The 26,118-nt window shown below is 44.1% G+C and overlaps 1 protein-coding gene across 2 annotated transcripts; it reads right to left on the bottom strand.

Annotated features, from left to right (window-relative positions):
* Nucleotides 1-1,003: 1,003 nt before the first annotated feature.
* LOC109908345 (mitogen-activated protein kinase 14A) lies at nucleotides 1,004-26,118 on the bottom strand. Of its 2 annotated transcripts, none has more exons than XM_031794682.1 (12): nucleotides 25,728-26,118; nucleotides 19,695-19,824; nucleotides 18,000-18,058; nucleotides 12,241-12,352; nucleotides 11,936-11,965; nucleotides 11,475-11,522; nucleotides 11,146-11,260; nucleotides 9,569-9,640; nucleotides 6,619-6,698; nucleotides 4,438-4,516; nucleotides 3,981-4,154; nucleotides 1,004-3,807 (listed from the first exon to the last, which is right to left on the bottom strand). In XM_031794682.1, exons 1-12 carry the CDS (start codon nucleotides 25,844-25,846, stop codon nucleotides 3,740-3,742), a joined length of 1,086 nt encoding a protein of 361 aa, XP_031650542.1. In that variant the 5' UTR covers nucleotides 25,847-26,118; the 3' UTR covers nucleotides 1,004-3,739. The 2 variants fall into 2 exon arrangements, with proteins under 2 accessions (XP_031650542.1, XP_031650541.1); XM_031794681.1 differs by lacking the exon at nucleotides 6,619-6,698 and adding an exon at nucleotides 7,475-7,554 and having other exon boundaries at nucleotides 1,009-3,807; nucleotides 25,728-26,116.

Raw genomic sequence — 26,118 nt, 5'->3', positions numbered from 1 at the left:
GCTACAACTCCCAAAGACTTTGATCTATGGTGGACAAACCAGAGACTTTCTGTCGAAAATCTATCCGGCAGACAGGCGATCGCAGAGAGGGACAACAAAGTCCCTCTCTGCGAAGGGGTGGGGCCACTCTTGAGCTGGCCCCACCCCTTTCCTTTGTCTACCAAGCAGTCATATCGACTTAGCCCACTAGGGACTTTTGTGTATCATGTCAGTAACCAATGTATAACTGTTGTGTGTGTGTGTTTATGTAATTCTGTGATTGATTAGTTGGTAAATAAATAAGCCAATTTGTTTATCGCTGATTCATGATTTATGTTAGGATTCGTGCAGATATCCAAAGGCTTGCAACGTTTAGGAATGAGACTGACGAGGTAACAATACATTAATAGAAGATTAATCGATAAGATAAAATATCTGAGTTATATTCGGGAAATTTAAACTCTATAAAAACATTTCCCCGTTGAACCCGACTTCCTAGCTAATTACTATTCCTTGATTTGTTTAATTACACAGAGAATTGATTTGATAAATATAACAGTCTTCACATTTAAATGATTGAATAGACAGGTGTCATAGTCAATGCTGTGTGTGTGGCCCACAGACTGCTGCCTTCATTTAATTGAGTGGTGGAATTCGTTTTGGATGGCTGGTGCCTCGGTTGGTTGAGTATTTCACTTAAGGACCAATGGAATGGTCTAAAATGAGAACTCTGCCCACCTGGGGTACCTGGCCATGCAAAACAAACTTCACCATGAATACACTAATGATAATACACATTTCTACACAACTGCTCTGACCCAAACACAACTGTGATGGCTCTGATCTTTTCACATTGTCTTTTACTGCTTGGTTGGTGGATGCACAATCCGGCATGATATGACTCAGTAGTGTGAAAAACTGTTATAAGCTACAGAGATAAGCATTGCCACTTCCTTTGCAAACCTTGAATACTTCTAGCACATGTAGGGTATGGACTTGAAGGCACAAAGTATAAAACAGACTATAGACTTAAAAATAACTGTCTTTATTTCTTTATAAACAAAGGCATTAATTATAGTAATAGTTACTCTGCTGTAAAGATAGGTTACTCTGTTAGATGTCAGTCTTCTATGGGGATTGGCTTCTATGGGGATAAACAACAGTATCTCTCTCCAGTTGAAATACCACCTCAACAAAGTATAAATATAACTAAGCAATTCCCTCATTTCTTTTTGACATCGATTTACATTTTTCTATTTTGCGGCTTTAAGCATGACACGTCAAGCTCCTGTTAACACATTCAAAACACACACGCACAAATGATGAACATGCTGATAATGAAGATTGTTTAAATTCAACAAACCAAAAGTCATGAAGATTTAAAAATATAGAACAGATATTTACATACATTTGAGTTGATTTTGTACCCAAAAATACATATTTTTCCTAGTTTACTTAATGCCACGTTGATTGGCACATTCATTGACAACCCACAGTGGCTCATATCAACTCCATCTGGTTTTAAAGTGTCAATATGGAAAGTGGTGAAACCAGAATTAATTCTCTATTCAATGGAGTGCAGCATGGTTCAACTAGGCTAGAGTCCTGGGGCGATTCAATGGAGTGCAGCATGGTTCAACTAGGCTAGAGTCCTGGGGCTATTCAATGGAGTGCAGCATGGTTCAACTAGGCTAGAGTCCTGGGGCTATTCAATGGAGTGCAGCATGGTTCAACTAGGCTAGAGTCCTGGGGCTATTCAATGGAGTGCAGCATGGTTCAACTAGGCTAGGGTCCTGGGGCTATTCAATGGAGTGCAGCATGGTTCAACTAGAGTCCTGGGGCTATCACGGTTATTTATTCTGACTCGGGCTGTATCTCAATATTCTAGTGGCTTCCTTCCATTGTGTCCGTCATCTGCACAGTTGTGTTCTGAAAACACAGAACAGTTGAAAGCAATATGGTTGACCCCTAACAGGCCTTCGCTTTCTCCTGTCCAGTTCCTTTACCTCGGTGCAGATCAAGGAGATGAGGACGAGAGGAAGCCACAAAAATTGTCTGAATCTGCCAGAATTCCATCATTTGGGTATTCAATTAGCTGAATAATGATTTTAGGGTTTGTGAGCATTAAATGGGCGGCAGGTAGCCTAGCGGTTAGTTCGAATCCCTGAGCGGTCTAGGTGAAAAATCTGTCGATGTGCCCTTGAGCAAGGCACTTAACCCCAATTGCTCTTGTAGGTTGCTCTGGATAAGAGCGTCTGTTAAAATGACTAACAATGTAAAAGGTATTAAACATCCTATGGTCTGGCGCTGGCATTGAACAGTATTCACACTTTGGGGGAGGGGGAACTAATCTGCAACGTGGTATATTGAAACATTTCTCACAGCTAAAACATTTCCAAAGTTAAAAAGTTCATAACAATGTTGAAGAATAGAATGAATCCCTATGTGCATTCCAAATGGTCCCCAATTCACTATATTAGTGCACTACTGTTGACCATAAGCCTATGGGCCCTGTTCAAAGGAAAGGAACATACCTAGTCAGTTGCACAACTCAATGCATTCAACTGAAATAGTCTTCCGCATTTAGTACTGCAGTATTAGAGTTCCATTTGGGACACATCCTATGTCATATAGCAGATCCATTAAAGAAGATCATCAACGGTTTCTGAAGCGCCTGGGAGTCTTGACACCAGTGCTGTGACTGACAGGAAAACAAAGCCAGGGGAGTCTGACACGAACGCTGTGATTGGTAGATTGGCAGAGCGCGAGTGACAGACAAGCATTATTGCACATTTCAGATGATACACATCATGAAATGATTCAATCAGAACACATTTTACGGATGTTTCAATTCAGCATCTAATTTCTTTCGGATATCACAGTGGTGAGCAAGAGAATACAGTGGTGAGCAAGAGAATACAGTGGTGAGCAAGAGAATACAGTGGTGAGCAAGAGAATACAGTGGTGAGCAAGAGAATACAGTGGTGAGCAAGAGAATACAGTGGTGAGCAAGAGAATACAGTGGTGAGCAAGAGAATACAGTGGTGAGCAAGAGAATACAGTGGTGAGCAAGAGAATACAGTGGTGAGCAAGAGAATACAGTGGTGAGCAAGAGAATACAGTGGTGAGCAATACTTTCATAATAATAAAACTTCTGAAGGAAGAATACAAAACTAGTTTAAATATAGATTTTATTCCAAATAGCATCCTATTCCCTATATAGTGCCCTGGTCAAAAGCAGAGCACTAAATAGGGAATAGGGTGCCATTTGGGACACAAATATAGACAGAATAATAAAAGCATGACATTTTTCAGAAATGGACCAATAATGGTATTAGTGGTTGTTTTCTGCTTGCCTCCGTTTCTCCCTTGAAAATACACGGTAGTAGACACATACAATCAGTATTTGTTAACACCGATTTAACAGCCCTTAAAATGTCGCTCTCCTCTCCTCCATTGTAGTTCTAGCCTGGTCCCATATCTGTTTGGGTTGTACAGCCAACTCCCATGGCCACTGTCATGCCACAGCACCAACGAATCTGGGACCAGGCTATTTTTTGTAACGTTTCCCTTGCAACACCTTACGGATTCAAAATGGTAGGAGAGAGAGCGTGAGCTTAAGAAAAATAACAATGGACAAACATTTGCAGGCACTCTGATGATACTATTATTCCAAAAGGTCGTCTGATAAGAGGGAACCTCAGTGATAGAGACGTTTGGTGTTGACGGGAGAGGGGCTTGTAGAAATCACATCGCCCAATCAAGATTCCATGTCGTTTTCATCGAAGATGGGTGGCTCAAAATCACATACCGCCTCAAAGGTCAGCCCTGTGAGGAAGGGAGGGAGATAGAAATGTGTTTTGCAGGTGTTTCAGAGCTGTCTGAGGGGTTGTGAGCAGAGCAGAGCAAAATACATTTATTTTGCAAGATGGAAAAAGTTTGGTCCCACTTTACTTTAAAGCATTCAGGTATAATGGCCCCGTCTATTCCATTCTACATACGTTTCCATTCTTCGATGTCCAGATCGCGGCTCTCAAAGCTCTGGTCGTAGGGGTCAGCCTCGGGCTCGTCGTCTGGGTCGTGGTACTGGGAGAAGTAGGGGTGGGCCAGAGCCTCGGCAGCCGTGATCCTCTTATCTGTGTCCAGAACCAACATCTTCTCCAGCAGGTCCACAGCTACAAGCAGAAAAACAGCATCCATACCAACAGGGTCCATATTCACAAAGACTCTCAGTGTAGGAGTGCTGTTATAGGATCAGTTTAGCTTTTTCCATCATAAATTGATAAAGATTATATGGACAGGGGAAACCTAAAAAAGCACCTACTCTATGATGCTTTTTGAAAATGGCTGCAGCAGGCCATCTTATGACTCCTTCCTCTCATTATCATCATAAATTATAACATCTTGGGGTCTGATTTACAGCCAAGTGTTCTGAGTACAAAATTATTCCAACACTACCTTGGGGGTTGGCTCCAATGAACACGTCAGAAAAATTCCTCTTGGGCATCTGAGGCAAGGATTTGATGTAGTTCCTTGCCTGAAAACCAATGGGAGTAAAGAGATCAGAGGTTAAAGGCCAATAGAACACAAAACAAGGCTGGCATCCAAAACAGCACCGTATTAACTACATAATGCCCTGTTTGACCAGGTCCCATAGGGCTCTGCATAGGCACCATGTAGAACATAGGGTGCCATTTGGAATACAATTCAAAGCCACAAGATTACCCCTTTTCTTTTGGGGTCATAAGGTTGGTTTCCCCGACCCAGATTAAGGCTACTTATTCTGGGCAACAACAACAAAAAATGTCTTTATCTGGGGCTGCGAAAGCGGCCACTAACTTTGTATTCAGAGAGTAAAGACTATGATTAGCACTAATTAGTCAAGGACTTTTCCCAAACCACATCATATTCCCCATGTCCCCACTTGTGACTGTGCACTATAAAGGGAATAGGGTGCCATTTGGGATCCCTCATCAGGAGAAATGTGACTAGATTTACTCATAACCATATTGTCCCAGTCACTTGATCATATGGCAGCATTGGCAAGAATTGGATTAATTATCAGCACTGCTAAGAGTGGGTTTCATTGCAGATTTAGTGAATGTGCAAAGAGAGAGAAAGCAGAAGGAGAAGAAACAGTATTTAAAAACATTGTTTTTAACCTTTATTTAACTAGGCAAGTCAGTTAAGAACAAATTCTTATTTTCAATGACGGCCTAGGAACAGTTGGTTAACTGCCTGTTCAGGGGCAGAACGACAGATTTGTACCTTGTCAGCTCGGGGATTTGAACTTGCAACCTTCCGGTTACTAGTCCAACGCTCTAACCACTAGGGCACCCTGCCGCCCCAGGTAAACAATAACTGAGTATTGTTTATTTATTTGGTTGGTTGCAGTACTTACTGTATAATCTAGCACCATGTGATATAGCTACCATCTACTCAATCAGTTCACACTTCAAGAAGAGGAACTGCAATACTGTGAATTTCAATTCCTACTTCCCTTACCACACTGTTGTCAGAGGAGGAAGTGTTTCAATTCAAACAAATTCTGGTTCAGGCAATGTGCCATAGTTTGTTAGTGTGCAATTCTAGACATATTAATAATTTATATGGTTTCATAATGCTTTACAACACTGCTATGGCAAGCCAAACATTAGAAGGCAAGAAAGTAGTTGCTGCTTGACTTGCATTGACGTACAGCAAGCATCAGATGCCACTCAGTGGTTATAGTAGAGCGCTTTGGGTAGTGGAACATAGAAACCTACAGTCGAAAAAAGCAGCAATGTCAAAATGCTACATGTATGTTTGTCTACTTCGTTTTTATGTGAGAGCAAATATCATCTAAGGAGGTTGTAATATTGTAGCACTGGGTATGTGGCACTGCTCTGGGCTAGGTGTGACGGCGGCGGCAGTGCTCTGGGCTAGGTGTGACCGTGGCGGCACTGCTCTGGGCTAGGTGTGACGGGGGCGGCACTGCTCTGGGCTAGGTGTGACGGGGGCGGCACTGCTCTGGGCTAGGTGTGACGGGGGCGGCACTGCTCTGGGCTAGGTGTGACGGGGGCGGCACTGCTCTGAGCTAGGTGTGACGGGGGCGGCAGTGCTCTGGGCTAGGTGTGACCGTGGCGGCACTGCTCTGGGCTAGGTGTGACGGGGGCGGCACTGCTCTGGGCTAGGTGTGACGGGGGCGGCACTGCTCTGGGCTAGGTGTGACGGCGGCGGCACTGCTCTGGGCTAGGTGTGACGGCGGCGGCACTGCTCTGGGCTAGGTGTGACGGCGGCGGCACTGCTCTGGGCTAGGTGTGACGGCGGCGGCACTGCTCTGGGCTAGGTGTGAAGGAGGCGGCACTGCTCTGGGCTAGGTGTGACGGCGGTGGCACTGCTCTGGGCTAGGTGTGACGGCGGTGGTACTGCTCTGGGCTAGGTGTGACGGCGGTGGTTCGGGCTAACCAGGGGTTGGAGTCAATTTGGTCAACTCAGGGAGTAAAAATTCAATTTTCAGTTTACTTCCTGAATTGACTTGGAATTTACCCCAACCCAGGAGCTAACAGTCTTGTGGCACACAGGTTCGAGGACTTGGGTTCGAATCCTTGCTTGGCCCCATATAGAATGCATTGAATTGAGTAATTTGGTCCTGCTCACCTCGTGGCTTGGCATCCTGCTTATTAGAGAGGCTGGGGGCGTTCCTGTCAGACGCATTATCTGTTGAAGCTGGTTTATATCTATCAGGTACGGGTCAAGGGGTATCAGCAGACAGCAGTATAGCAGAGACGGTAAGTTGACAAGCAGCTAGTCAGTGGGAGACCTGATGACTCGCATTAGCTCCTCGAGCTTATACCTGGCTTTCTGGCCTAGGCGTTTAGCTCCGCGGGCTAACAGTCTTCTTTATGAGTTTTATGGTAAGGCTCAACTCCTAAGATGCTCTGCAACAAAAAAAAAGTGAATAGTCCCATCTTTGGAGGGAAAGGTAAGAAAAGAGAGGGTGAGATCGTAAAGGTGTGTGTAAGGCAGACTGATAGCATGCTTGAGGTTATGTTAGAGAAGAGAAAGTTCAATTAGTCCGGAGAAAGTCAAGTTAATAAATCACAGGTGTGAAACCCAAAGCTTTGAACATAGAAGCAGGGCTCTATGCTGACTCTTTTTAGTTAAAATTTTAGGCACACAGAAATAATTCATAATTTTTCTAGGAGCACTGGTGCTCCTAAATTTAAATTCCAGATCACACAGCAAAATATTTAGGCGCATATGCAAGTAAAATGGTCGCACTGTAGAGCCCCGAGAAATGTATGTTCATTTATCCAAGTGAAATCAAAACAGGTATTGCATTTGACCCAATCTCAAACAGAGATTTCAAAGGATGTAAACATGTAAAATAGTTGTTGTTGCTGAAGAGTATAACACACTTCACAAATTGATGCAAAAACAAATAATTACTAGGGACTTTAGCAATTTAAGCAAGCAGAGACCTTGCAGCATAATAACTATGTGTACAACTCACAGACGAAGAGGAGATTTTCATCAAGAGCTCAGGCTCTGGCGTCCCAACGAGCATCATTATTAGCTTCAACTGATCAATGTCTAACAGGTACCGTGTGTAAAGGAACAACAGGAGCTGGCTGGGGAGGGGAGAGGAACCAGCAAGAACAGTATTTGTTGTCTTTAAAAATAACTGAGCTGTACTTGATTGAGCTTGCCTGGCACAATGGAACCAAGAACAATGACAAATGCATTGAATTGTCAGAGTTTCACACGGACTATAACATATATTATAAACTGGGTGGTTCAAGCCCTGAATGCTGATTGGCTGACAGCCATGGTATATCAGACCGTATACCACGGGTATGACAAAACATTTATTTTTACTGCTCTAATTATGTTGGTAAGAGGTTTATAATAGCATTAAGGCACCTCGGGGGTTTGTGATATGTGGACAATATATCACGGCTAAGGTCTGTATCCAGGCACTCCACATTACGTTGTGCCTAAGAACATCCTTTGGCCGTGGTATATTGGCCATATACACCACACCCCCTCGGGCCTTACTGCTATTATAAATGAAGTGTAACATGCTTGTACAAACTATAATCAGAATTGCCTCTCTGAATGGTTGAAAATCAACATGACCTCCTATATTATATCGGAGGCCCTGATTTGCGCAATCATGTGACATGCTTGGATTTGAACCTTTATTCAAATCTTGCTATGACACATGATTGCGCAAAACACAGGGCCCCAATTGGAATCGCTAGGTGTTATCATGCTGGATAAGAACTATGGAATGGGTAAACACACAGCAGAGGATAGATGTTTAAATGCCTCGTTGTTAGTACCTCTGAAAACACTGACAGGCAAGGAAATACAAAGATTAGTACCAGACTCATTCAGCAGAGACTAAAGACTAAAACATTCTCATACAGTCCAGCAGACTATTAGACACGTGTTACAGAAGAGGAGGCTCTGTGCATCGGACAGACAACGGAAGAAGGCTAGGAAGCCTGATATAACAGAGTTTTAGAGACCAAGTGTGGAGAGGTAGACGTTAGTGTGGCTACAGAAACGGACAAAGGTTCTACAGTGTAATTCAGCCTCATGGCATGCTGTAGGGAGAGACAACAGAGCAGATCGCAAGAGAACATACATAGATGGCACCACAGCGGGGTTAGTTGAAGAAGGCACCACAGCGGGGTTAGTTGAAGAAGGCACCACAGCGGGGTTAGTTGAAGAGGCATCGAGGCACCACAGCGGGTTTAGTTGAGGAAGGCACCACAGCGGGGTTAGTTGAAGAAGGCACCACAGCAGGGTTAGTTGAAGAGGCATCGAGGCACCACAGCGGGTTTAGTTGAAGAAGGCACCATAGCGGGGTTAGTTGAAGGCGGCACCATAGCGGGTTAGTTGAAGGTGGCACCATAGTGGGGTTAGTTGAAGAAGGCACCACAGCGGGGTTAGTTGAAGAAGGCACCACAGCGGGGTTAGTTGAAGAAGGCACCACAGCGGGGTTAGTTGAAGAAGGCACCACAGCGGGGTTAGTTGAAGAAGGCACCACAGCGGGGTTAGTTGAAGAGGCATCGAGGCACCATAGCGGGGTTAGTTGAAGAGGCACCACAGCGGGTTTAGTTGAAGAAGGCACCATAGTGGGGTTAGTTGAAGGCGGCACCATAGCGGGTTAGTTGAAGGCGGCACCATAGCGGGGTTAATTGAAGGCGGCACCACAGCGGGGTTAGTTGAAGAAGGCACCGTAGCGGTGTTAGTTGAAGAGGTTAGTTTTGCAGACTAGCAGGTTAGGAACATAGAAGAGCTTTAGCTTAGAACACATTATTTTAAGTCGCATGGCTTGGACCTGCAAAAAGCTGTTACCATCACGTCAATCAATCCCCAGCAGTAGGATTCTGTGTGTACACCGGTCTTATCCAATGTTATTCAATAAGGACATATTGTGTGGGAATCTCACCACCAACCACTCGAAGGTTAGTCACGGAAACAGAGTGGTTTAATGTGTAGGCCAGGCATACTCACAAAGTAGAGGGCATTTCAGCTTCGGTACTCATATCAGACCAATAGTAGGGTAACTGAGGTTAGGGCAATGAAAGGATACGGTCAGTACCGGGAAACAGAGTTCTGCCAGTGAGGAGTTCAGCCATGATACATCCCACAGACCAAATGTCCACTGTAAACAAAGAGGAAATCATTAGTCTGTAACACAAACAGAGGAACAATACACGTCTACCGTAACAGAGGAACAACACATGTATACTGTTACATATAGTGGAATAACAAATATCTACTGTTACATATAGTGGAATAACAAATATCTACTGTTACATATAGTGGAATAACAAATATCTACTGTTACATATAGTGGAATAACAAATATCTACTGTTACATATAGTGGAATAACAAATATCTACTGTTACATATAGTGGAATAACACATCTCCTGTTACATATAGTGGAATAACAATTACATATAGGGGAATAACACATCTCCTGTTACATATAGAGGAATAACACATCTCCTGTTACATATAGTGGAATAACAAATATCTACTGTTACATATAGTGGAATAACAAATATCTACTGTTACATATAGTGGAATAACAAATATCTACTGTTACATATAGTGGAATAACAAATATATCCTGTTACATATAGTGGAATAACAAATATCTACTGTTACATATAGGGGAATAACACATCTCCTGTTACATATAGTGGAATAACAAATATCTACTGTTACATATAGGGGAATAACAAATATCTACTGTTACATATAGGGGAATAACACATCTCCTGTTACATATAGGGGAATAACACATCTCCTGTTACATATAGGGGAATAACACATCTCCTGTTACATATAGTGGAATAACAAATATCTACTGTTACATATAGGGGAATAACAAATATCTACTGTTACATATAGGGGAATAACACATCTCCTGTTACATATAGGGGAATAACACATCTCCTGTTACATATAGAGGAATAACACATCTCCTGTTACATATAGGGGAATAACACATCTCCTGTTACATATAGGGGAATAACACATCTCCTGTTACATATAGGGGAATAACACATCTCCTGTTACATATAGGGGAATAACACATCTCCTGTTACATATAGGGGAATAACACATCTCCTGTTACATATAGGGGAATAACACATCTCCTGTTACATATAGGGGAATAACACATCTCCTGTTGCATATAGGGGGGAAAACATTATGTTCAGCATGTCCATTCAGTGTCCTGCCATTATGACATCCACCTGGCAAGAACATCGGCCCAAGACCACAAGTACATCAACAATGTGTAGCTTAAATGTATAGCTCGTATACATGTCTACAGTGAGCAGATGCAGGCTGTCTAAACCACTCAGAGCTCTAGCTACTGTCTCTGTCATGATGTAATACATCAGCTCTCTAGCTACTGTACCTGTCATGATGTAATACATCAGCACTCTAGCTACTGTACCTGTCATGATGTAATACATCAGATCTCTAGCTACTGTACCTGTCATGATGTAATACATCAGATCTCTAGCTACTGTACCTGTCATGATGTAATACATCAGATCTCTAGCTACTGTACCTGTCATGTTGTAATACATCAGATCTCTAGCTACTGTACCTGTCATGTTGTAATACATCAGATCTCTAGCTACTGTACCTGTCATGTTGTAATGCATCCAGTTTAGCATGATCTCTGGGGCCCTGTACCAGCGAGTGGCAACGTAACCAGTCATCTCATCGTCTGTGTGCCGCGCCAGCCCAAAGTCAAGAATCTGAGGAGGACAGACAGAACCAAACCACGTGGTACTTCAAGATAGTCAGATAGTGAAAAGTCACACCCTGTTCTCTCCTTGCAGTGAACATTTAATAGCACCATTTCATAAGGGTGTGATTGGTTTCCCCCTCAGGCAGACGGTCTGATATTCTTCTTCAGACTGTTCAGGATGAACAAAGTTTGAATGAGTGGGCCAATAATAAACGCCTTACCTTCAGCTCACAGTCCTCATTCACAGCCAGGTTGCTGGGTTTCAGGTCCTGGAGAGCGATGGGAGACAAGACATGATTATTTCTATATTATTACAGACTACCTACATGAGGCCAGATCTGAATGGGCTTTCTCAATTGGGTCTAGATTCTCTCAAACCAAACCCCCAGTTCCTACAAAACTTCTACAGTACTTCTGCAAGACTAACTCAATCTCTAACCAATCAGATCAGTTATTTCAAAACAGCAGATCTGAATAATTGACTCGGTCACAGTACAAAACAGGGGTACTGTTTATGGTTTCACTTCCTCTGTGGTTTATAGTGTTTGAATAAGGAGCGAGCCTGGGCCTGAACCTGCCATGTGGAAGTGAACCAAATGGTCATAAACTAACAAGAAACAGGGTTGCCATCTGGGAAGGGATTTTTCACTGTGGGCTGAATCAAACAGGAGAGGAGACTTACTCTGTGAATGATATCTGCTGAGTGGATATACTGAGGAGAGAGAGGTGAAGGAGAGCAAAGGCATTACATTAAATCAACATCATGAATCATAAGTTGCTAGTTTTTAGGTACATCACAGATAGCAAAAATGACAAAATGATGACTTCCTTTCAACAGTTTTGCCTGCTGGGAATGTACACAACACTGATCAACAACTGTGAATGGCAGTTAGTTGAAGAATGTTTAAAATCTCCACGCATGTTGTTTCACCTTTAACCTCCAGAGTATGTGGTAGATAAGGAACTGTCTGTCTGTGTGTGTTTCACCTTTAACCCCCGGAGGATCTGGTATATGAGGAACTGCACATGGTCGTCTGTCAGCTTCTGACACTTGATTATGTTGTTGAGGTCTGCCCCCATCAGGTGGGTCACCAGGTACCTGCCAATCACAACCAGACATAGGCTCAAACTAAACACCTCCCCTGGATTAACAAAGATGGTCCAATAGAAATCCCTGATCACATGCGTCGGCGATGTCATGGCGACATTGGCCAACTAAGCTCATGCGCAAAACCACGTCATCTGGTCTAACGGTCGTCTTGCGCCGAACGGCACAGGCCTTCAAAATAAAAGGTACTTCTTCGATATAAAGTTGTTTCTGAAAATTAAAATGCGGCAGTTTGTCACTTTCACGAGGTTGGAATTATAACATGTTCAGCGACTGAAGGCATTACAACATGTTCAGCGACTGAAGGCATTACAACATGTTCAGCGACTGAAGGCATTACAACATGTTCAGCGACTGAAGGCATTACAACATGTTCAGCGACTGAAGGCATTACAACATGTTCAGCGACTGAAGGCATTACAACATGTTCAGCTACTGAAGGCATTACAACATGTTCAGCGACTGAAGGCATTACACCATGTTCAGCTACTGAAGGCATTACACCATGTTCAGCTACTGAAGGCATTACACCATGTTCAGCTACTGAAGGCATTACACCATGTTCACCTACTGAAGGCATTACACCATGTTCACCTACTGAAGACATAAAATGTTCAGCTACTGAAGACATAAAATGTTCAGCTACTGAAGACAAAATGTTCACCTACTGAAGACATTACAACATGTTCACCTACTGAAGGCATTACACCATGTTCACCTACTGAAGACATAAAATGTTCACCTACTGAAGACATAAAATGTTCACCTACTGAAGACATAAAATGTTCAGCTACTGAAGACATTACAACATGTTCAGCTTCTGAAGACATTACAACATGTTCAGCTTCTGAAGACATTGGCTCCATTCCAGCTTGTGCATTCAGATTTGGAAAAACTATTGAAAGGAATTGCAAGCATTCCCGGAAGTATCGCGTTGCTGCGCCTCTGGGTTTAGAAACTCTGTGGTATTAAGACATCAACAACCATCTGTTTCTCACTGTTACATAGTCCACTAGTGTGACATATGTTTAGGTTTTCGGCTTAAAAAAAAGAAGTTTTTATCTTACCCTTATTTAACTAAGAAAGTCAGTTAAGAACAAATTCTTATTTACAATGACGCCTAGGAACAGTGGGTTAACTGCCTTGTTCTGGGGCAGAATGACAGATTTTTACCTTGTCAGCTCAGGGATTTGATCTTGCAACCTTCCGGTTACTAGTCCAAGGTTCTAGTCACTAGGCTACCTGCCGCCATTTCGGCTAATTTGTTTATTATCCGGTTATCAGATAATCATCCCTAAAGCCAACACCTCATTTGGCCGCCTTTCCTTCCAGTTCTCTGCTGCCTGTGACTGGAACGAATTGCAAAAATCGCTGAAGTTGGAGACTTTTATCTACCTCACCAACTTCAAACATCTGCTATCTGAGCAGATAACCGATCGCTGCAGCTGTACATAGTCTATTGGTAAATAGCCCACCCATTTTCACCTACCTCATCCCTATACTGTTTTTATTTATTTACTTTTCTGCTCTTTTGCACACCAATATCTCTACCTGTACACGACCATCTGATCATTTATCACTCCAGTGTTAATCTGCAAAATTGTAATTATTCACCTACCTCCTCATGCCTTTTGCACACATTGTATATAGACTCCCCCTTTGTTTTTCTACTGTGTTATTGACTTGTTAATTGTTTACTCCATGTGTAACTCTGTGTTGTCTGTTCACACTGCTATGCTTTATCTTGGCCAGGTCGCAGTTGCAAATGAGAACTTGTTCTCAACTAGCCTACCTGGTTAAATAAAGGTTAAAAAAAACATTTTTTTTTTTTAAAGTAACCAGTGAACCCATAACCAACGCCACAGTATTACGATGTGCCATCTGTTTCCCACCCGCCTCTAAAAACATCCTTGGATAGACCAAAATATATATCATTTTCCCAAAATTCTTCATTATATTTGTTTTACCCATAGACACATACATTCACGTGTTTCTATAGACGGGTGGGTTTGACGATGTCACCATAATAACGCGCGTGCAGAGTGTTAAAAGGCTGTATGTTGCCTGAATGGTCAGATCGATGGCAACAATGACAAGAAAGTGCTGTGCTGTGAATTGTAGATGTCTCGTTTCAGCTAGTTCTATCTTGTCCTTGACACCATCTCTTGTTTTGACTGATGTCATGTTTATGCTAATATGGCTCAGATTTGCTAGCTAGCTAACCAACAACCTTAACAATGTATTTGAGACAACACGTGCTTGTGGACAAATGCATTTAAGCGGCTGCTCTCACAATAAATATTTGCTAATGAAATATAGCTCAAAAGTTGTCAATAACCCTTTGATTGTAAACCAACTGTGTCCCTTTTTTGCCAGCTGAAACCAGTTGAGCGGCTGCTCCCCAGACACACATTCCTCCTCCTCCTCCTCTCTAGAAGCCACAGCAAGGCGAGCCCTCCACGAATAGAATGGCATTAAACAAAATACAGGTCCAATAAACCCACTTATTTTTTGCAATTCAAATCTAATCCCATAGTGGATTAAAACAGCCCCACACAGTGGTAAAGCTCTTCTGGAGGGAAGGAGGAAGACGAGCCAAAAGATACAGGAGGAGCAGATGGAGGTTTCACTCAGAGTGAGGGAGGGCGAGAGAGAGAGGGGGGGGGGGGATAAATAAGGTACATAAATACTGAGCCCTCATCTGTGTCGATCCATTCCCTCCCTCCCTCCCTCTCAGGGGGTGGTAGGTAGGAGGTGATATGGACAGTCTTGTGAGTCACATATTTTAGAAGCTGTTTGGGCGAACCACTGATTCAGCACCTCTGCATAACATATCCCATCATTTTCCTGGACAGCAGTTTGTCCTCCTCCGTCCTGCAGGCATATGTTGAACACAGATTATAAGCATGAGCTGAAAATAGCCTTGATTCCCTTTTGATCATTCTGTGTGAGCAGCTTCTTCCACATCTCTCTCTCCACCCTCCCTCTCTTTCGCTCCTCCACTACCACCCCCCCCCTCTCTCCAGACACTTCTCTCTTCTCTACCCTCCCTTTCTTCTCCCTGTGTGACCTATTGCCCCCCCCCCCCCCCCCAATTCCTCTGTGGTACAGGGTGTTCATCTATCTGGGACAAGGGGACAGCTGAGAGTCTGAGAGAATACTTCACCCCTGCCTATCTGCCTGTGGGTGTGGAGCTGCCAGAGAGCTAGCCTGGTCCCAGATCAGTTTGTGCTCTTCATTGCTGTCATTGTCAAGACAAACATGGCAAATAGCACTAACAGACACAGCCTGCAGCGCAGCACTGACTCACTAGCTGAACAATGTCCTTTTCTCACTTTCAACAAGCCATAACTGCCTGAAGCCAAGGCAGTCAACAAGGAACTCTTAGCAAGGTAAGGAAGGGAGAGGCAGTACTACCGACAATAGTCGCCAGGCAATACTACCGACAATAGTCGCCAGGCAATACTACCGACAATAGTCGCCAGGCAATACTACCGACAATAGTCGCCAGGCAATACTACCGACAATAGTCGCCAGGCAGTACTACCGACAATAGTCACAGGCAATGTTCCTTCAAATAAATGTCGGCACTGAGCAAATTTCAGGTCTTGTTAAGCACAAGATTCTGTGCAACTTCCAGCACCTGTTTACTGTGAACACAGAGGCTGTACCCGCTTTAGGTTTCAGTTTTAACAACGGCCACGTAGGCTACTGTGGATATTTTATCATAATGTAGGCCTACAAGAATGGCCTGCCATAAAACAGAAAATGCATCCCATCACATTTTAACATGGAAATAGGTGTTATATGATCATTCAGCCTACAGTAGAAGCCAATGTGTGGTGTTCAATGTAGACCTACATTCCATGAGACTTATGGGGGGGAAAAACACACAGGGATGGACATGAACCTGTTCATCTACATGAACCTGTTTATAAAGACATGGAGTTGACTGAAAAATGTTTGTGTTGCATGACGGAAGAAACCACTTTACAAAATCAAATGCATTATTATTCCCATACCATCATGCTCCCGAGTGACGCAGCAGTCGAAGGCACTGCATCTCAGTGATAGAGGCATCACTACAGACGCTGGTTCGATTCCAGGCTGTATCATAACCGGCCGTGATTGGGAGTTGCATAGCACAGCGCACAATTGGTCCAGCATCATCCGGGTTAGGCCGTCATTGTAAATAAGAATTTGTTCTTAACTGACTTGCCAAGTTAAATAAAGGTTAAATAAAAAAATTAATAAAAAAAATTAAACTAGCCGACTCCCTTTTCAAAGACGTCAAGAAACGTACAGGTAGGAAGCAATCACTCCCCTATTGCTGACTACAAATTATCTATAACTGGGCTAATAACTCACCAACTAGCGAAGGATATGAATAAATGATCTATAGCTGGGCTAATAACTCACCAACTAGCGAAGGATATGAATAAATGATCTATAACTGGGCTAATAACTCACCAACTAGCGAAGGATATGAATAAATGATCTATAGCTGGGCTAATAACTCACCAACTAGCGAAGGATATGAATAAATGATCTATAGCTGGGCTAATAACTCACCAACTAGCGAAGGATATGAATAAATGATCTATAACTGGGCTAATAACTCACCAACTAGTGAAGGATATGAATAAAATGTGCACACGTGGCTACATGCAGTATGGCTTTGATCTCTAAACAAGACATCTAGTCACGACCACAGATGTTCCCCCCCTTTTATTTAACTAGGCAAGTCAGTTCAGAACAAATTCATATTTTCAATGCCGGCCTAGGAACAGTGGGTTAACTGCCTTGTTGGCACAGATCCATATAAGGGCTCCTGAGTGGCGCAGCGGTCTAAGGCACTGCATCTCAGTGATTGAGGCGTCACTACAGACACCCTGGTTCGAATCCAGGCTGTATCACAACCGGCAGTAATTGGGAGTCCCATAGAGCGGAGCACAATTCGTGTCTGCCGTAGGCCGTCATTGTAAATGAGAATTTGTTCTTTTAACTGACTTGCCTATTTAAATTAAGTTAAAATAAAAACCTATGGCAATGGTCTATTTGCATATAGTCCTACTGCAGCGCTGATTGTTTATGCCACACTGGTCTGCGCCGAGTAGTGCAGTCTGCATAGAGCACGGTCCGAGTAATGCAGTCTGCGTAGAGTACGGGCCGAGTAGTGCAGTCTGAGTAGAGTACGGGCCGAGTAGTGCAGTCTGAGTAGAGTACGGGCACTCAAGCAACTTAGAGGGAACATTGTTAACAGGTAGTACTACTGATAATAGTCACAGGTACCCCAGGAGCTTCCTAGGCAGAGCAGGATTTGTTTGATCTCTGCTGCTGGGAAAATAAAGACACTGTGTAGGCTACTCTGTGTCGGAAGTGAGGTATTCATCCGCTGTCAATAGGCATTGGCTGAGAGAACGATCCACTGTCAACAGGCATTGGCTGAGAGAACGATTCACTGTCAATAGGCATTGGCTGAGAGAACGATCCACTGTCAATAGGCATTGGCTGAGAGAACGATCCACTGTCAATAGGCATAGATTGGCTGACGGGAAAATATGAAGGGGTAATAAAGAGATATTCAGTACTTAAAGAAAGCAGCTAACGAATAAACCTAAGCGTTAACTCAACTCACACATCATTGAACTCCTCCAGACTAGTAGCAGGTGTGAAAACATCTAGAAGGCCGATCACCTGAAATACAGAAAGGCCAATGGTCAAGTTAATAACGCGACAAGGAACGAGGACTGTATCAGCTCTCCCAATGACTTCATGACTCCACAAGAAGTTGGTTTCAGCAGAGAGGAGCATCGGAGAGCATTGGAACTAGAACAATAGAATACTTCAACCAACATCTTCATAAGGTTGATATCTCAGTAAGCAGTACAGTTGTATTCAGTAATATGATTCATGTAGCCAACATAGTTTTGCTGCTTTTAAAAGAGAGCGAGGAGCGAGACGGACAAGAGAGCGAGGAGCGAGACGGACAAGAGAGCGAGGAGCGAGACGGACAAGAGAGCGAGGAGCGAGACGGACAAGAGAGCGAGGAGCGAGACGGACAAGAGAGAGCGAGCGAGACGGACAGGAGTGCGAGCGAGACAGACAAGAGAGCGAGCGAGACAGACAAGAGAGCGAGCGAGACAGACAAGAGAGCGAGCGAGACAGACAAGAGAGCGAGCGAGACAGACAAGAGAGCGAGCGAGACAGACAAGAGAGCGAGCGAGACAGACAAGAGAGCGAGCGAGACAGACAAGAGAGCGAGCGAGACAGACAAGAGAGCGAGCGAGACAGACAAGAGAGCGAGCGAGACAGACAAGAGAGCGAGCGAGACAGACAAGAGAGCGAGCGAGACAGACAAGAGAGCGAGCGAGACAGACAAGAGAGCGAGCGAGACAGACAAGAGAGCGAGCGAGACAGACAAGAGAGCGAGCGAGACAGACAAGAGAGCGAGCGAGACAGACAAGAGAGCGAGCGAGACAGACAAGAGAGCGAGCGAGACAGACAAGAGAGCGAGCGAGACAGACAAGAGAGCGAGCGAGACAGACAAGAGAGCGAGCGAGACAGACAAGAGAGCGAGCGAGACAGACAAGAGAGCGAGCGAGACAGACAAGAGAGCGAGCGAGACAGACAAGAGAGCGAGCGAGACAGACAAGAGAGCGAGCGAGACAGACAAGAGAGCGAGCGAGACAGACAAGAGAGCGAGCGAGACAGACAAGAGAGCGAGCGAGACAGACAAGAGAGCGAGCGAGACAGACAAGAGAGCGAGCGAGACAGACAAGAGAGCGAGCGAGACAGACAAGAGAGCGAGCGAGACAGACAAGAGAGCGAGCGAGACAGACAAGAGAGCGAGCGAGACAGACAAGAGAGCGAGCGAGACAGACAAGAGAGCGAGCGAGACAGACAAGAGAGCGAGCGAGACAGACAAGAGAGCGAGCGAGACAGACAAGAGAGCGAGCGAGACAGACAAGAGAGCGAGCGAGACAGACAAGAGAGCGAGCGAGACAGACAAGAGAGCGAGCGAGACAGACAAGAGAGCGAGCGAGCGAGACAGAGAGACGGACAAGAGAGAGCGAGCGAGCGAGACAGACAGACAAGAGAGAGCGAGCGAGACAGACAGACAAGAGAGAGCGAGCGAGACAGACAGACAAGAGAGAGCGAGCGAGACAGACAAGAGAGAGCGAGCGAGCCAGAGAGACGGACAGCGAGACAGACAGAGACAGCGAGGGCAATAGAAGACTGAAACCAACATCATCCTAGAGGTAATATTCAAGCAGTTACATAATGATTCATGCAGCAAACAGCTTTGTGAAGCTTTTGAGACAAAACTCACATTCTCATGCTTCATGTGCTTGAGCAGCCGAAGCTCTCTGTAGGTTCTCTTGGCGTGAATAAAGGACTGGAAAGGCCGGGAGAGCTTCTTCACAGCGATCTTCATACCCGTCTTCTGATCGTACGACGAGCTGGAGAAGAAAACAGAAACGGATTATTATTTTTCTTCAATACAAGTACTGATAGGTTAGTTCAAAGTACGGATCTAATAGAAAGCAGCGTTGTGACAAAAAGTTACGCACACGAACCGTAGTCATTGGCCGAGAGAACGGTCCACTGTCAATAGGCATTGGCCGAGAGAACGGTCCACTGTCAATAGGCATTGGCCGAGAGAACGGTCCACTGTCAATAGGCATTGGCCGAGAGAACGGTCCACTGTCAATAGGCATTGGCCGAGAGAACGGTCCACTGTCAATAGGCATTGGCCGAGAGAACGGTCCACTGTCAATAGGCATTGGCCGAGAGAACAGTCCACTGTCAATAAGCATTGTCTGACAGGAAAATATGAAGGAAAACAGCTAACGATAAACCTAAGAGTTGTCGTCCTGAAGCAAGTTGCTGCAGCCAGGCTGTCATTTTACAAGACACAGGGGAAGAAAACATTTAAAAAAGGGCCCGATATTTGCATGAAACCAGATGAAGTGACGCAAGAGGTGGTGAAGTGAGAAGGAAAACGAGACGTCAGCAGAAGTGCAAATGTAATCTCTCAGCAGACTGAGGCTATCCCCCAAACGGCACCCTACTCCCTTTAAAAGTCCACTTCATATCCATGTTGTCTGGCCATGGAGTCTGACTGAAAGGCTAGGGGAAGAGGAGCATTGCTAGGGAATGCTAGTCCTCTTGTCCTCTCTCCTGACACCCTATCAATACGCTATCAGCAAATAAAATCTAATTATATTTGTCACATGGGCCGAATACAACACCTTACATTGAAATGCTTCCTGACAAGCACTTTGAGTTAAGAAAAGATTTACTAAATAAACTTAGAAAATAGAAATTGGAACAAAATGGCAGAGGATCAACGTAAATAGTCTGGGTGGCAATTTGATTCATTGTTCAGCAGTCGTATGGCTTGGGGGTAGAAACTGTTAAGGAGATTTTTGGTCCTAGACTTGGCGCTGCGGTACCGTTTGCCGTGCAGTAGCAGAGAGAACCGTCTATGACTTGGGTGACTGGAGGATTTGACATTTTTTGGGCCTTCTGACACTGCTTTGTATATACAGTTGAAGTCAGAAGTTTACATATGACTTCAATTTAAGTGTTACAACTCGTTTAACGAATCCACACATTTCTTGTAAACAAACTATAGTTTTTGGCAAGTCGATTAGGACATCTACTTTGTGCATGACACAAGCAATTTTTCCAACAATTGTTTACAGACAGATTATTTCACTGTATCACAATTCCAGTGGGTCAGACGTTTATATACACTAAATTGACTGACTTTAAACAACTTGGAAAATTCCAGAGAATTATGTCATGGCTTTAGAAGCTTCTGATCGGCTAATTGATATCATTTGAGTCAATTGGAGGTGTGCCTGTGGATGTATTTCAAGGCCTACCTTCAAACTCAGTGCCTCTGCTTGACATCATGGGAAAATCAAAAGAAATCAGCCAAGACCTCAGAAAGAAATTGTAGACCCCCACAAGTCTGGTTCATCCTTCGGGTGTTTGGAAATTGCTCCTAAGGTACTTAATTCATCTGTACAAACAATAGTAGGCAAGTATAAACACCATGGGACCACGCAGCCGTCATTCCGCTCAGGAAGGAGACGCGTTCTGTCTCCTAGAGATAAACGTACTTTGGTGTGAAAAGTGCAAATCAATCCCATAACAACAGCAAAGGACCTTGTGAAGATGCTGGAGGAAACAGATACAAAAGTATCTATATTCACAGTAAAACAAGCCCTATATCGACATAACCTGAAAGACAGCTCAGCAAGGAAGAAGCCACTGCTCCAAAACCACCATAAAAAAAGACTACAGTTTGCAACTGCACATGGGGACAAAGATAGTATTTTTTGGAGAAATGCCCTCTGGTCTGATGAAACAAAAATATAACTATTTGGCCATAATGACCATCGTTATGTTTGGAGGAAAAGGTGTGTGGGGGGGGGGCTTGCAAGCGGAAGAACACCATACCAAACATGAAGCACGGGGTGGCAGCATCATGTTGTGGGGGTGCTTTGCTGCAGGAAGGACTGGTGCACTTCATAAAATAGACAGCATCATGAGGAAAATTATGTGGATATACTGAAGCAAAATCTCAAAACATCAGTCAGGAAGTTAAAGCTTGGTCGCAAAAGGGTCTTCCAACTGGAAAATGACCCCCAACCATACTTCCAAAGTTGTGGCAAAATAGTCAAGGTATTGGAGTGGCCATCACAAAGCCCTGACCTCAACCCTATAGAAAATTTGTGGGCAGAACAGAAAAAGCATGTGTCAGCAAGGAGGCCTACAAACCTGACTCGGTTACACCAGCTCTGTCAGGAGGAATGGGCCAAAATTCACCAACTTATTGTGGAAAGCTTGTGGAAGGCTACCCGAAACATTTTACCCAAATTAAACAATGTAAAGACAATGCTACCAAATACTAATTGAGTGTATGTAAACTTCTGACCCACTGGGAATGTGATGAAAGAAATAAAAGCTGAAATGAATAATTCTCTACTATTATTCTGACATTTCACATTCTTAAAATAAAGCGGTGATCCTAACTGACCTAAGACAGGGAATTTTTACTATAATTAAATGTCAGGAATTGTGGGGGAAAAAAAGGGTTTAAATGTATTTGGCTGAGGTGTACGTAAACTTCCGACTTCAACTGTAGGCCCTGGATGCCAGGAAGCTTGGCCCCAGTGATGTAAGCACTACCCTCTGTAGCTCTTTACGGTCAGATGCCAAGCAGTTACCATACCAGGCGGTGATGCAACCGGCCAGGATGCTCTCAATGGTGCAGCTGTAGAACTGTGAGGAACCATGCCAAATCTCTTCACAACTGTCTTTTGCGTTTGGACCATGATAGTTAATTGGTGATGTGGACACCAAGGACCTTGAAACTCTCAAACCGCTCCACTTCAATACGATGTTAAACCGGGGCCTGACAGCCCTCCTTTTCCTATAGTCAACGATCAGCTCCTTTGTCTTGCTCACGTTGAGTGAGGTTGTTGTCGTCTCTGACCACCTCCCTATAGGCTGTCTCATCGTTGTCGGTGATCAGGCCTACCACCGTTGTGTCGTCAGCAAACTTAATGGTGTTGGAGTCGTGCTTGGCCACGCAGTCATGGGTGAACAAGGAGTACAGAAGGGGAATAAGCACGCACCCCTGAGGGGCCCCAGTGTTGAGGATCAGCGTGGCAGATGTGTTGTTGCATTAGAGGGAAGTGAGGAAAGCATTGGAGGAGACAAACACCTTGGATCTCATCTTGGATCTTCTCCTCCAATGACTGGCTTCATCATTGCTTGTTATGGCAATAGCACCGCCCTCGATCGTAAAGCGCTACAGAGAGTTGTGCCGACAGCCCAGTACATCAATGGGACCTCTATCAGGCGGCGTGAAAAGAAGGGCCAGAAAAATCAGCAAAGACCCCAACCACCCAAGCCATAGAATATTTTCTCTGCTGCAGCACGGGAAAAGGTACCGATGCATAATATCTGACACCAACAGGCTCTTGAACAACTTCTATCCCCAAGCAATACGACTGATAAATAGCTAATCAAATATCTAAAACGGACCAAGTTAACCTTGTATCTTTATTGACCTTTCACTATGCACAGTGCACACCCACGTCACTCCAACACACACACCCGCTCCATCATTTGCTCACTCACACATAATATGCACATACATTTATACTGACTCGGCACACCAGCACACCCACTCACATGAAAACTGCTGCTACTCTGTTTACCTTCAATCCTGTTGCCTAGTTACCTTACCCCTATGCATATCTATCTCTATCGCACTAGTATCCCTGCACATGTAAATATGGTATTGGAACTGACCTTTTAAATATTTCCTGTACATAGTATGCTTACTTAGTTTATCATGCACTTCATATTCCTTAATTCTCGTGTGCTATTTTCTAGTAATACATTGTTATTGATTATTGCATTGTTGGGTTTTGAGTTGGCAAGAAAGTCATTTCACTGTACTTGTGTATGTGACATTAAAAAAGTTGAAACATTGCTCTCCTCTATTCCTGACGTATTGAAGATGGCAAGGAGAGGGAGGACCTGAGGAATCGAGGATAATACCTTTGAGATTCCCCCTGGCTGACTGACAGACCGGGAGGGAAATCTCCCACTCACTTCCTCTCTCTTTGAATCTCTCCTAACCACAGTCATGAGCAGTCAGCTGCCAGCCTTGCTCCGTTTGGTCTCTCTTGTCAAATCTATTGCGGTCATTGATCATTCCACAGGGAGTTGGCAAGATAGCCAAAACTGTTGTACACCCTCACAGAGCAGAGGTGAATAATTGTTTGTGATTAAATAATTGCAAGACCAAGGAGGTCAGGAGTCCCCTGGGCCACACCAAACAAACATTTAGATAAAGTTGTATGTATGTGAGCTGTGGTGCACACATTGAGGTAATCCTTCTGAATATAAAGCAAATGTTTTATGTACTATAAAATGTCCCTTGGTCTGATATCCAGTTCCCTTTTTAACCCAAAAGTAATCCTGCCATCAAAAAAAAAAATCTGCCCACTGCCTAGTAGCAGCACAGCAGTCACTTCCTGCTCTGGGGAGAACAACAACAACTATATGTTTACTCAGACACCAACCCAGCAGGTGATACTAATAATACAGGGTACTACCCGGGCAATACAGGGTACTACCCGGGCAATACAGGGTACTACCCGGGCAATACAGGGTACTACCCGGGCAATACAGGGTACTACCCGGGCAATACAGGGTACTACCCGGGCAATACAGGGTACTACCCGGGCAATACAGGGTACTACTCGGGCAATACAGGGTACTACTAGGCCCATTTTCATTAACTAAAGGTTAAGGAAACCTCTGAATATATGATACTTGAAGGATTACCCTGTCCTGTTGTTGCCTAGCAGCAGAAGTATTACAGGAGCCTGTATTGGAGCAAAACAAACTAGGCTAACATGACAATGGAGTTGGCAAAAGCACTAGCAGATGTGGGACCAGGCAAGTACTTCACTAAAAGTGGATTCAAACGGTAAAACATAGATGTCAAAAGTGGGGGGAAAAAAAGGGCAAGAGGTTAATCATTTGCAGTCAATGTCCTTCATACAGAAACACACACCATATCTTGTTTCCTCAACTAAGGAACACGTAAAGACTGACAGACCCTATCCCCTTTCTTCAACATCTAAGGAGCAAGTCCAGACAGTAAACCAGTGAGCTATGTATCCCGGTTAGAATAATTAGTCCTATTCTGGGCCTATGAGTCATCATAACATCACTCTGAGGAGGTTTAACAACAGATGTAATTAGCTACTTCAGTTGCGGCAAGTTCCACTAAAGAGCTGCCAACTTTGGGTTGAAAATGCATCCATGGCCCAACCCGCTGGATAAAGTATTAAATAACATAACAGAAAGTACACGAAACCAATTACCGATACGACCACACGGAGTACTTTACAACTCTCTTTGTGGCTATCAATTTGCATTATATTTCCATAGGTTCAATACGTTTAAATGTACTGTTGCTATTCGGATAAAGCTATACAAGTACCTGGCTACATTTAAATCGTGCAGGTACTCTAGCCAACTTTGTAGATAGGGAACCTGCAGCATTTCACATGGCAAATTCTCTCTCTAAATGTTGAGTTAATGTAATTCGACTGTGCGAGGACAGACTGGTTCAGCTCGTTCACTGTCGCTGGCACCTTCGGCGAATCCGGAGGGCCTTTACGGCCGGGCATCGGTCTATTCTGAATACACCAGCCGGGAAAACTAACTTTAGCGTCTGTCTATACAGGCCTTATAGAAATTAATGGCTACATTAGTTAGCTCTACGTAGACATAATAGGACACACAGAAAAACGTGAATTACCAAACTGATCCGTAGGCCCCGGAACCGACTGGAGACAGGGTCTGGTAGCGTTCTGGTACCTCCCAAATCGTCTTGGTCACCTCCTGCCGATAAAACGTAGGTCTTTCTTTCTGCGACATTCCTGCAGAACAACCCTCAAAGTGCAAGTTGTGACTTCTCCTTTTTCTTGGTCAAAGGTGGCAGCAACTAAAGTAAGTTCGCTAACTAGTTTAAGAAAAAGCTGTTGCCTCTAGCTAACTAGTTCGTTGTGAGCGAGGTGCAAAATTCTTGAAATTCTTCACGTTTTAAGGCGGAAATAGTTTGTTGAGAAAGCGTTTCTTGCTACTCCATTTGCGTTTAGGCTCCCGGGATTTCACAATGTCATCTACCCTGCGCGCCCGTTTCCCTCTGC

Source organism: Oncorhynchus kisutch, linkage group LG17 (genome assembly GCF_002021735.2).
Source record: "Oncorhynchus kisutch isolate 150728-3 linkage group LG17, Okis_V2, whole genome shotgun sequence".
NCBI classification, from domain to species: Eukaryota; Metazoa; Chordata; class Actinopteri; order Salmoniformes; family Salmonidae; genus Oncorhynchus; species Oncorhynchus kisutch.
This window is presented reverse-complemented; position numbering and strand designations above follow the sequence as displayed.